Raw genomic sequence first — 12,561 nt, forward strand, 5'->3', positions numbered from 1 at the left:
CCTGAATCAGGAACACGTGTCGGATCCGTTCCCAGAGGAAGGCCGGCTGCTCCCGGGAAGCTGCTTAAATCCGCTTCGAGCGCAGCAGGTTTCTCTGCAGGAATCCTTTCTGCGTCACTCAGCGCTAGCACCGCTAGCTGTCCAGGCTTAGGAACCAGATGAAGAGCTGCTGCAGTGTTTTATTTTGTAATAATCCAGATTCAGATGTCAGGATGTAAATCTGAGGAACAAACGGCCGGCAGGTTCCAGGTGGTTCTGAGTGAAAACCGGGCCGTTATCGTGTGACGGTCCTGACCAGACGGTCATCAGACTGCTCTTCATTACAAAGCTGCTTCTGACTTTACAAAGTCCACTTTATTTTATTTCCATCTTTTAAAGCAGAACACCATGAAAGGCACAAAAATAAAATGTATTAAATTAAATGAATAACCAGTGGTGGGCGTCGCTAACTAAAAAGCTAACGCTAAAGCTCTACTCAAACGCAGCATTTAATGGAAGCTAATGCTAAAGTGCTACATCGACATGGTATTTAGCTGAAGCTAATGCTAATTCAACACACCAACACAACTTCTTCCCATTGAGAGACTATAAACCTGAAGCACCAATTAAATTTTCACAATTATAATTTGCATATTTTATAAAACCCTCAGATATTGTATTTATGTTTATCTTGTTTTCTATTGTCTGTTTTTATTTTGTTTCTTGTTTAAAATAAAACGAGAGGAAACAGCTGCTGCTTATTCAGTGTTCACCACTTCAAAATAAGAGCATGAATATAAACGCCTAACTACTCAAAAACGTCTGAACAATCGATAACCACAAACTTATTCAACTGAACATTTACAAAACAGCCAAGAAAATTAGATTTAGAAAAATCTAATTTCTGAATTTTTCTGAATTTCCCATTGATACAAACTGAAGCTAGCTGCGCTAAATATGTTCAAAGATTAAAAACCACGAAGCGAAAAGCCAGTTTGGGTTAGCGCATTAGCAGCGTGCCCACCGCTGGTAGTATTTCAGTACATTACTTGCCTTGTAAAGCCGGAGAAGCAGCGGGACGTTAGCGGTCCAAACCCACCTGGAGCCGGTCTGCTGGACCAGAACCGTTTAAACCCGCAGGTTCTGCTGCTCCTGTCAGCTGCTTCATGGAGGCCAAACACGTTTCCAGCTGTTCAGGCAGGAGCAGCCGATCTCAGAGCCAGAAATGAAACGATGCCACAGAGGAGGAGCGACGGGAGTCGCTGAACACGGCGGTAAAGAGGGAAAGTCCTTCCCAACACTTATTATGAAACAAACAGTTTTTCATGACATCATTTGAAATGCTCGGCTCGTTTTGCTGCAGGTTGTTTCAACCATTTCACAGCCTGGAAATGTTTGCATCTGATGCATCATCTGAAATATTCATAAACAACAGAGACGCTCCTCATTTCTTCTTCACTCCAGAGAATAAAACACATTTTAGTTTCCGTTTACTGGAAAATCAAAATACAGACAGATCAGATTACTTTCTTCTTCTTCTTTAACTTCCTGCTGCTGCTGAAGCCAGTTGGCTTCATGAAGCTGTTGAGTTTTTTAGATGCAATGATGTAACGATGTCATGATGAAACAGCAATCGTTAGCTGCTTCTGACTTTCCCTTGATTAAAACATGCTGCAGTGGTTCTGCTCTGACCAGAGGACAGGTTTTGGTTCTCCTCTCGGGTCGCAGCATGTCATCGATCCAGAAAAGTCCAGAATGTTTCTAATCACAGATTGCTCTCCTCTTCCCTTTCCACCAGTACTCCCAGTTACAACTACGCCCCGAACCCAGACAAGCACTGGATCATGCGCTACACGGGCCCCATGAAGCCCATCCACATGGAGTTCACCAACGTGCTGCAGAGGAAGCGGCTGCAGACGCTGCTGTCTGTGGACGACAGCGTGGAGCAGGTAAGACCCGGAGCTGGACCCACAAAACCTGGCCGCTGGAGCCGGACCGGGGCGGGTAAAACCCGGCCGCAGCGCCGTGTTTCTGACCCGTTTGATTCTGTGTCTCAGCTCTTCAACATGCTGGTGGAGACGGCAGAGCTGGAGAACACCTACATCATCTACACGTCCGACCACGGCTACCACATCGGGCAGTTTGGCCTAGTCAAAGGTGAGGGAGCCATTCAGCCAATCATGTTTTAATATAAACTGTCATCAAACTTTGCTGAGATCCTGGGATTTTAAAACATTTTAAAACATAAAACTGCATAAATCTTCAGTATTTAATCGATCCTATAATCACACATCTGGATGTTGCAATTTTAAAATGTTTTAGCATATTTTAGCCATATTTAGCCTAATTTTGTTTAGTTTAGAATAGTTTACCTTCTAAAACATTTTTTCATTTCAGTTAATTGTGTCTTGTTTTAGTTTGTTTAATTCTACCTTACAGCTATTTTAGCTTACTTAGAAAATTTACCATATCTTAGTTCACTTTATTGTATTTGAGCTTATTTAGCTTAGCTTGGTTCACTTTAGCTAGCGTAACTATTTTAGCTTATCTTATTTTACCTCACAGTATCTTATTTAGCTTAGCTTATTTCATGTTAGCTTGCTTTAGTTGATTTAGCTTAGCTCAGATTTTTTAGCTTAGTTTATTTTAGCTCAACCTTAGCTTTATTTTTGACTTAGCTTATTCTGCTTTTCCTACTTTCTTATTTTAGCTTACCTTAGCACAATTAGCTTAGCTTACTTTATTTTAGCTTCCTCAGTAACTTAACGCAGGTTGACCCATAGATCAGATCAGGTTAAAACAACAGAGAATTTCTGGATGACTGAGGTTCAGTGGAAATAAATGAAATGTTAGCATTGAATCTGCATCAACCAGAAACCTGGAGGTTTAGCACAAAGCTAACTGTTGACCTCTGCCCCCTGCTGCGTGTTAGTGTAACGCTCTTGGCTGTTTTCTGCAGGTAAATCCATGCCGTATGAGTTTGACATCAGAGTCCCGTTTTACATCAGAGGTCCGAACGTGGAGCAAGGCAGCATGTAAGCTCAACCAGCAGGAGCTCATCCGCTCACTCACCACTTCCCCACAGATCAGTTCATGTGTTCAACGTGGAAATCAGGAAGGAGTTTTCCCCAGCATCAGTTAGATCATCTGGAAGAACTTTAAAGCTCTTGTGTTAGAAATGTGCATCCAATAAAGGGTAAAGCAGATCAGTGTGACAGCAGAATGCATCAAAGCGCAGCAGATTAGATTCCTGTGTTGTGCAGAGCGGCTGTGTGTTGGTGGAGCTGCTAAAGTAGATTATTGGCCTCAGAGCTGCAGACTTACCGAGTCGCTCTCTTTCCCTGCTCTGCTCCTGTTTCTGCTCTCTGCTCCGTTCACATGAATTATTTACTTCCAAATGTTCAACAGAACCGCATCCACACATTCACTCCTCCTGATGCTGCAGATTGAGCTTTTCCAGTTCCACTTTTTAAAAGTTTAAAGCATAAAACAGAAGGAGGCTAACAGCTCATAGGCTAACAGCTCATAGGCTAACAGCTCATAGGCTAACAGCTCATAGGCTAATGTCTGTGAGGAAAACATGCTAACTTCCTTGGGAGGGGCGGAGACGTTCACACTGTGTGTGTTTCAGAAACCCCCACATGGTCCTGAACATCGACCTGGCTCCCACCATCCTGGACATCGCGGGCCTGGACACGCCGCCGGACATGGACGGGAAGTCCATCCTGTCCCTGCTGGACACGGACAAACCCGCCAACAGGTGACATGATGGAAACAAACACTGGTTGTTGAGGTCGGCCCGGTTTGACTTATCGGAGCGATACTGATGCTAACTCACATGGTTCAATAACGGATCAACAGCCTTTAAATGATCGAACTTTAATATTGATCATATTGAATAATGATCAATGCTTTAATATTGGCCTGTAGCATATTTACTATCATTACAACTCCACAGAACCCCATTTCAGCAAATCTGAACTGTCCCTTTAACTGTTATCCAGTGTGATAAACTCAACATGGGGTCACAAGTATAAAAACTGCAGGTTGAAGTTTAAATAAATCATCAAATCTGATCAGATGCATTGATTACCTGATCGGTTGTTGTGTTTCCAGGTGAGTTAGAGAAGCAACTGTAGCCGAACGCTAGTCAATTTGTTTTTTGTTTTTTGTTTTTTTGTCATTTGTGAATTTTGCTGAGCTGATTTAGGAATATTTGTAAGAAATTTAGAGATTTTTTTCGTATTAAAATTAAACCTCATCCTAAATCTTCATATAAAAGAAAAAAGATTAAAATAACAAATACAACACAAATATTTTTGTTACACAAATAGTTGAAATTTTGTTCCTCGCCACATCAGACTGAAACTTCAGGTAGAAGTTAGAAACACTGCCACCTGCAGGTGGGAGTCAGCATCGCTTAAACCCAATAATGTTTTTTTACTGCGTTTGCAGAAAATTTGCAATACATTCACAATTATTGATAAACCAACATCTGTGCAGGGATCTGTTGATTATGTGTGAATTTCCTCAGAAAACTGAACGATGGCTGAAGGATTCAGGTGAAAGAAAGCTCAGGCTGGATGTGAATGTTTCATATGAGGTAAAATGTTACAGACTGAAGACGAGAGCGAGGAGCAGCAGGAAGTAACGCTGCTTCTCTTTCCTCCAGGTTCCAGGTGAGCAGGAAGCCGAAGGTCTGGAGAGACTCGTTCCTGGTGGAGAGAGGGTAAATATGTCTGAAGCTTCTGACTGACGGCCGTGAACCTGGTTAATGATACGGACAGCGGCCCGCCTCAGACCAACCAGGACACACCGGGTCAGAAAGTCCTGCTGGTTCTGGTTCTGGTTCTGAACCTGGAATGAGGCAGACGAGGTCCGAGACGCTTCCAGGATCCAATCAATCAGTTATCCATCAGATCAGATTAAGGAGCAGGGCTCTGTGTCACGCCATATTTACTCCCCCGGAAACAAATTAAAGTTCCAACAATCTGAAGAATGGAAAATAATATTTAGGAATTATTATTGGAACCAGAACTTGTTGATTCAAAACATCAGATTTTGAATGAATCTGATGTTCAAATGTTTTTTCTGCAATGAGCCTGAATTGCAATAAGAAGCAGATTTCTTTTGCTGTTGTTTTGACAGGAAGCTGCTGCACCAGCAGGTGGAGGGGAAGGAGGTTTCTCAGGAGGAGAACTTCCTGCCCAAACACCAGCGAGTCAAAGACCTGTGTCAGAGAGCCGAGTACCAGACGCCCTGCCAGCAGACCGGACAGGTAGCCCACACACCGGGTTCCCCTGCTGCTCCGGTCACCTCACCAGGATCGCATCCCAGTCCGGTTCCTCTGGATCCCTCTAAAGTTTTCAGTCCCAACCATCAGAAACTAACTGGATTTATCGCTCAGACGTTAAAATCTTTGTTTCTGTTTAAACATGGTTCACAGCTTTAGGCTGAAACCAGTAACTCCAGTCCGCTTTAACCCAACTCCAGTCCACTTTAGCCCGTCTCCAGTCCGTTTGCCTAGTCAAAGTCTGGTCCGGTTGGTGAGGTGTGAATGCTAACTGACCTCTGGTCCTCTAGAACTCGGTCTGGGTTCGATTGAAGTGAACTCTGGTTCGGTTTGAATGTGAACGCCAGGCGGACCGAGGACCAGTTGGTTCTGTTGGGAACGACCCGGCTGACAGTCATTCATGGAACCCGTTCAGAACCGCTTGATTCAGGTTCTGAACGGGCCCCTGAGTGTCTCTGGGTTTTTACTGTCCGTGTCTCTGTGTGTCCAGAAGTGGCAGTGTGTGGAGGACGCGTCGGGAAAACTGCGACTCTTCAAGTGCAAAAACGAAGGGGGCGGGGCCAAGATCTTCCAGAGGGGCGTGGCCAGCCTTCAGCGTCCAATCAGCATCAAGTCTCAGCTGTACACTCCCAACCCGGACGCCTGCAACTGCGACTTCAGCGACGTCCTGCCCGCGAACCTCCGGCCCTCTGTGGTGAGGTCGTTCAACAAGAAGTCCTTCTTCTCCAAGAAGAGTGAGTGTTACCACTGCTGGCCAGCAGGGGGCAGCACTGAGTGGCATTTGGCACAAAGAAGTCAAATTATGCCAGAGGAAGTGAGACTGCTGCTGTGGTTTTTATTTGGAGATGCTGCCCTCTGGTGTCTGTGGACAGAACTGCATCTCATGCAGGAGTTAATTCATGAACTCAGACTGTTTCTGTTTTCTGTCTCAGAGTTTAAAACCCTGAAAAGCTTCTCAAGGAACCGCTACAGCCGCTCGCTGTCCGAGCTGCACGGTTACCCTGGCAACCAGAGCCTGGTGGGCGGAGCCGGTCAGAATGAACCCGAGGACGAGTTCAGCGGGATGGGAGGAGTTACCGACGCACCGGCGCCATCCAGCGCCGTCAGAGTGACTCACAGGTCAGAGAAGTTTTACTTTCCTGCCCTGAATAACAAATCCATCTGGTTCTGGTTCTGGTCTGACTGGGCCGCTCGCCTGCAGGTGCTCCATCCTGTCCAACGCCTCGGTGAAGTGCGACACCAGAGTTTATAAATCTCTGCAGGCCTGGAAGGACCACAAGCTGCACATCGACCACGAGGTACGGGCAGGGCCTAGTCAAAGTATTCTCTTAGGTCTTCAGGGGCCTGGCTGTGGTGACACAAGGCAACAGAGCTGGATGAAGGCATCTGAGCGTCGACAGGAAGTGAGGCTGCAGCGCAGCAGCAGTACTTCCTGTGTGAATCGGACTGTGAGCTCCTGGTTCTGTTTGGTTCCGACTGGAGGAACCGACCCAAACAGACGGGACCACATCCAGAACTGCAGAAATAAAACGTCTTCTCTCTTCAGATCGAGACTCTGCAGACCAAGATCAAGAACCTGAGAGAGGTCAGAGGTCACCTGAAGAAGTCCCGCCCCCTAGAGTGCGACTGCAACAAGTACCTGTAAGCAAACGACCCGAACCGACCAATCAGTGGCTTCATCCAACCAGCATCCATCCATCCATCCATCCATCCATCCATCCATCCAACATCCATTCTGTGATCTCATCCAGTTTTATATTTAAACATAATTCTGCACTTCGTTCTTAATTTGGGTGAACTGGGCTGATGCCTGATGGTGTGTGTGTGTGTGTGTGTGTGTGTGTGTGTGTGTGTGTGTGTGTGTGTGTGTGTGTGTGTGTGCAGGTACAAAGCCAAACTGAAAAAGAAGCTTCGCTTCAGAGGAGGAGGCCTTCATCCCTTCAGGTGAGTCAGAAAGGTCACAGTGGGGTCATCATCATCAGGGTGGTCACCTGTCAACACGTGTGTGTGTGTGTGTGTGTGTGTGTGTGTGTGTGTGTGTGTGTGTGTGTGTGTGTGTGTGTGTGTACGTTGTGGGGACCAATTGCTCCTCGTGGGGACCTGACCCTGGTCCCCATGAGGGGAAACCCTGTTTTTGGGTCAGGGGTCAGAGTTAGGGTTAAGGTATGAATTGAGTTTTGGTTGGTTAGGGTTAGGAAAAGGGTAAAGGTCAGGTTTAGGCTGTAGAAATGAATGGAAGTCAATGGAAAGTCCCTACAAAGATAGCAACACAAACACGTGTGTGTGTGTGTGTGTGTGACAGCAGGAAGGGCGGGGCCTGGAATAAGAAGAGCTGGCTTCTGAAGGAGCAGAAGAGGAGGAAGAAGATGAGGAAGATGATGAAGAGGATCAGGAACAATGACACGTGTTCGATGCCCGGACTCACCTGCTTCACACATGACAACCAGCACTGGCACACCGCCCCCTTCTGGACATGTACGGCACACACACCACATTGTTCCTGCTTCAGGGGTTAAAGGTCATCCTTCAGGGGTCATGTGTCATGACTCGGTGTGTTTCAGTGGGACCGTTCTGCGCCTGCACCAGCGCCAACAACAACACCTACTGGTGCCTGAGGACCATCAACGAGACGCACAACTTCCTGTTCTGTGAGTTCGCCACCGGATTCCTGGAGTACTTCGACCTGAGCACCGACCCGTACCAGGTACACACACACACACACACACACACAGCGCCCTCTGGAGGGCCGAGCCCCTCATAACCAGCCAGTTTTCACAGGATGATCTTTTTATTCATCTCACTTTAGTTCAGCTGTGCAGAAAATTTGTAAATAAAGTATTTTGTTTTATTTGTTTGCTATTTAGAATATTTACTGGAAATGTTCTTCAATGTGTTAAACTCTGACTTTTATCCCATGTTCAGACATTAAAAGTTAAATCCCTCCTGGATGTTCAGAACCTTTGGTTTCATTTTGAGTTTTGAAAACGACCAAATGTGAATCTGTTTTAAAAACCTTCCTCAGCTGTTGGACCTCAGAGGTTTGGTCTCTGTTGAAGCCGTCCAGATTCTGCCTGAGTCCTTGTTGTGTCCGTCTCTCTGTGTCTGCAGCTGATAAACGCCGTCAGCTCGTTGGACCGGACGGTTCTGAACCAGCTGCACGTCCAGCTGATGGAGCTGAGAGGCTGCAAGGGCCACAAGCAGTGTAATCCTCGCACGCGCTCAGTAGAGCTGGGTAGGACGGACACACACACACACACACACACACACACACACACGCACACACACACACACACACACAGTCATTTTCATCTCAAATCGTTTCTGTTTTCTAAAAGTGCAGCACTTTCTCAGACTGGGCCAAACACTCAGCCCTGTGGAACGCCTCAGTTAATTCTGACGGTTGTCATGTGTTCATCAGCAACATGATGATGCTGTTGAAAATAACTACCAGCTCTGAACCAACTGGTTTCACTGGTTTCACTGGTTTCACTGGTTCTCTTCACGTTTTTTTCTTAGTTGCACAAAAGTTAGTTTGAAGTTAAACCTTCAACCAGTTTTTAAATCTCTAGAAGGTTAACAGTCAATGTAAAGTTTGAACCAGACGGTGATTTACTGACAAAGTGTTTAAAGTGCTTCAGCTGCGAAGGAAATTGTAATATTTTGCTCCAGATCAGACAGAGATGAGCGCATAGAGGAAGGAAGACAGTAAATAAGTAAATATTTATGTTTAAAGACATAAATTTAACCAAACGGAACGAACCAAAATAACTTCAGCTTGTAGTTCCTTCACCTCCGGATGGAGGAGCATCCTGAGCTGCTGGTGGTGCGTTCAGGTGTTCAGGTGTTCAGGTGCGTTCAGGTGACCTCTGTTAACGCCAGCTCAGCTGTAGTCAGGTTGTTTTTTCCAGCAGCCATTGCTTACTAACCAATCAGATGATCTTCTCAGCAGGAGGGCGGGCTCATGGCGGCTTTGGTGACTACAGGTACAAACACCGACACACACACTCTGAGGGATGCCGGTGCAGACGGTGTGTTTGGCTGAGTGTGTAACTGTGTGTGTGTTTGTTGCATCAGGCTGTTTGAGAGGAGGAAGTGGCCGAAAGTGAAGAAGCCTTCATCATCCCGAACGCTGTGAGTCTTCCTCCGAGTTCTCCGTTGTGATTGGCCTGCATGGGGCGACTTCCTGCACACACACACACACACACACACACACACGCGCGCGCGCCTTATCACAACTAACAGTTTTAAATCCACACTGTTTCCACTGAAGCTGGTTGATCATCAGTTGGGACGAATCGTCTGTTCTGACTCTGTGTGCCGAGACACGAGACAAACATCTTCCTGCTAACAGCTTCAGGAAGAAGAAGCTGAACCTCTCTTCTCCAGAGGTTCAGCCTGGAGAAGCTTCTGCTTCACAGGCCGGCAGAGGAAAGACGGCCACCGGGAACAAAAGGCATTTTACTAAAACTGGATGATTCTCCAGATCTAAATGATCCAGAAGTTTTCACAAAGCTGAACAAAGACCAAATCCAGTCACTCAGCGGACACGCCGCAGTCTGTGGAGAGTCTGCTGACTCTCTGCTGCAGCTCTTTCTTACTGTGAACCTGGTGTTGTGCTTCTGCCAGCCGCCTCTGGTTTTGTTTGTTCCCACTGTCGCCTTAACAACCATGTTTGGGTTTCAGGTTGTTTGCGCCTCCGTCGTCTCTGACTCTGGACCCGAACCGCCTTCCAGCTGCTTTAACCTTCAGTTCCTGTGTTTGTGTCCAGAGGTCCGATCTGGGACGGCTGGAAGGGCTAAGCTTCCTGATTGGCTGACACCGGCTCCAGACTCCGCCCACCGCAGCCGTCTGAAGCAGGAAGGCGTGGCCGTTGAGGTGACATCACAGATCGAACACCACGCCCCTGTGTCAGCGGTCAGCCAATCACCTTCTGCTACTTCTGTGACATCACTGGGAGGAAACGCTGGACGCACCTCTTCATCATCTGCTCCTCCCTCCTCTTCCTCCTCTCTGTCGGGCTGCTGCTGTCGCTCCGAGGAGGAAGAGGAGGGAGGCTGAGGCAGGAGGAGCAGGAGCAGGAGGAGAACAGGGAAATGTGTCTGTGACATTTCGAAAGCATTTTTCCCTGAGTTTTGCCTTCCAGGCCGTGTTGGAGGCTTCGCTGTTACAGTCGCATCTTCCCAGATAAATTCCTCCCAATTCTTGTCTGATTTTGAATTAAATTTGAGAAAATTTCTTCCTTTTAGAACGATGAGTCGGAATCCTTCCTCCTCCTCTTCCTCCCATTGGCCGCCTTCATCCCGTTTGTGTTTATTTTCTCTGCGAGGCGCTGAAGGACCGCTTCGTGTCTGACGTCACCACTAATGTGGTCATGTGACTTCCTCCTTTGACTTCACTGTTGGTTACCATGGTGACCGACAGCATTACTAACCAGGTGATGGACTACGGTTTCCACGGCGCCACTGCTGCCAAGAACTTTTCTGATTGGAGGAGGAGTTTCTGATGTCTCGTGAGCCAATCAGAGACAGGACTGTGTTTTTGTGTGTGTGTTTGACTTTTAACCGTCCAATCACCAATTCACACAGGAAGTTGAGACGTCAGCTTCCTGTCTGCAGAGTTTCGCTTGTTCATTCATCATTAAAGTAGTTTCTGTTCAGGCAGAGATGTGCTCTGTTGGGCGGACATGACGGTTTCACTCTGCAGTTTTAACTCTGGTTTCCTACATTTCCCACAATGCCTTTATGAATTTGTGGCATTGCTGTTCAACATGTTAGCTCTGCTAGCAACCTAAAGCTGTCAAAAATCAGAACATGCCGAGTCGTTGGTTGCTATGGTGATCCCCTCCTTAATGAGAGACGTGGAGAAATGCAGCAGTATTATAAACCACATGAACGGTGATTATATTTGGGTTCTAACTTGTAAAGACTTTATGATGAATAAATTGATGTTTTGTGATCCTGAACCTGCTGCAGGTGGATCTGCTCAGAAACTATGGAAACACATTTGTACCATGAAGGAGACTGATAAATGTCTAACAGGAAGTCATATTATTATCCATATTATCCTTATTGTTGTTACTACCAGAGCTTCTGTTGGTGATACTTTACCTTTGAGGATATTGAAGATTATTACTTTATTTAATGTACTGCATTAATAAAGAACCTGAATGAAGGTACAAAGAGGAAACAAAGTTTTTTAATAAGTTTATTTTATCCACTCCTTTGTAACTTACTGTTTTACTTTTGTACTTTACAACATTCAATTAACATCAAAATATGAATATTTTAAAATCAGAGTTTTGAATTATTATGAGGCAGTGAAGGAAGAACAGCCTTTTCCCTCATAATTCTGACTTTAAAACTTGTATTTATGACTTCCTGTTGGGTTTTCTTTCTTTAATGGCAGGAATGAGCTTCCATATAAATATCTTCTTTCTGCATTAAAAATGTTTTTATGATTTTAGAGTAAAACGGAGGATCTGCCGGAAGCAGACTGATTCTGTGATTCAGACTCTGGACCTGTAAAGGTTCATGTTGGGTCCAGTCCGTCTGACCCAGAGGCTGGTTCTGATCCTGAAGCTGTTGGGTCCAGTCCGTCTGACCCAGAGGCTGGTTCTGATCCTGAAGCTGTTGGGTCCAGTCCGTCTGACCCAGAGGCTGGTTCTGATCCTGAAGCTGTTGGGTCCAGTCCGTCTGACCCAGAGGCTGGTTCTGATCCTGAAGCTGTTGGGTCCAGTCCATCTGACCCAGAGGCTGGTTCTTATCCTGAAGCTGTTGGGTCCAGTCCATCTGACCCAGAGGCTGGTTCTGATCCTGAAGCTGTTGGGTCCAGTCCGTCTGACCCAGAGGCTGGTTCTGATCCTGAAGCTGTTGGGTCCAGTCCGTCTGACCCAGAGGCTGGTTCTGATCCTGAAGCTGTTGGGTCCAGTCCGTCTGACCCAGAGGCTGGTTCTGATCCTGAAGCTGTTTGTGAAGGCTCCTCCTCTCTGGGGGATCCAGTCCGTCTCGCTCCGATCCTCCAGCCGCAGTTGTTTGAATGTAAAAGTTTACATGTGTTTTATTTGTAAAGAACGGGCCGGTTCTGACCGGACTGGACACAGAAGGACAAACTGCAGAGCACTTTGACTGATGGACGATTGTTTCAGCCCCACTGACCTGTGGAAACACTGACCGCTGAGTTTAGTCTGTGAATAAAGTGTTGAACTCCAAACGACTGAGTGGGAAAAATGTTTCTGCTTCAGGCACCGTTAAAAAGCTGCATCATCAAAAACCAACAGCTAAAAGTTTATT

General features: G+C 46.3%; 1 protein-coding gene across 6 annotated transcripts in view; it reads left to right on the plus strand.

Moving 5' to 3' along the window:
* Positions 1-12,481, plus strand: part of sulf2b (sulfatase 2b) — a 53,455-nt gene extending 40,974 nt beyond the window's left edge. For 3 of the 6 annotated variants that reach the window (XM_015013032.2, XM_015013036.2, XM_015013031.2), the window contains 17 exons: positions 1,778-1,928; positions 2,037-2,136; positions 2,939-3,014; positions 3,611-3,739; positions 4,652-4,708; positions 5,128-5,257; positions 5,763-6,006; positions 6,205-6,391; positions 6,474-6,570; positions 6,819-6,913; positions 7,157-7,216; positions 7,575-7,747; positions 7,834-7,976; positions 8,381-8,504; positions 9,219-9,255; positions 9,347-9,403; positions 10,041-12,481. In XM_015013032.2, the coding sequence (XP_014868518.1) occupies positions 1,778-1,928; positions 2,037-2,136; positions 2,939-3,014; positions 3,611-3,739; positions 4,652-4,708; positions 5,128-5,257; positions 5,763-6,006; positions 6,205-6,391; positions 6,474-6,570; positions 6,819-6,913; positions 7,157-7,216; positions 7,575-7,747; positions 7,834-7,976; positions 8,381-8,504; positions 9,219-9,255; positions 9,347-9,403; positions 10,041-10,071 (1,891 nt within the window). In that variant the 3' untranslated portion in view covers positions 10,072-12,481. The remainder of the gene's footprint in view (positions 1-1,777; positions 1,929-2,036; positions 2,137-2,938; positions 3,015-3,610; positions 3,740-4,651; positions 4,709-5,127; positions 5,258-5,762; positions 6,007-6,204; positions 6,392-6,473; positions 6,571-6,818; positions 6,914-7,156; positions 7,217-7,574; positions 7,748-7,833; positions 7,977-8,380; positions 8,505-9,218; positions 9,256-9,346; positions 9,404-10,040) is intronic. The other 3 variants (XR_015762190.1, XM_015013038.2, XM_015013037.2) reach the window with 3 other exon arrangements.
* Positions 12,482-12,561: the final 80 nt, after the last annotated feature.

The sequence above is a fragment of the Poecilia mexicana genome, unplaced genomic scaffold (assembly GCF_051168715.1).
Source record: "Poecilia mexicana isolate PSO_F unplaced genomic scaffold, ASM5116871v1 scaffold_23, whole genome shotgun sequence".
Classification (NCBI taxonomy): domain Eukaryota; kingdom Metazoa; phylum Chordata; class Actinopteri; order Cyprinodontiformes; family Poeciliidae; genus Poecilia; species Poecilia mexicana.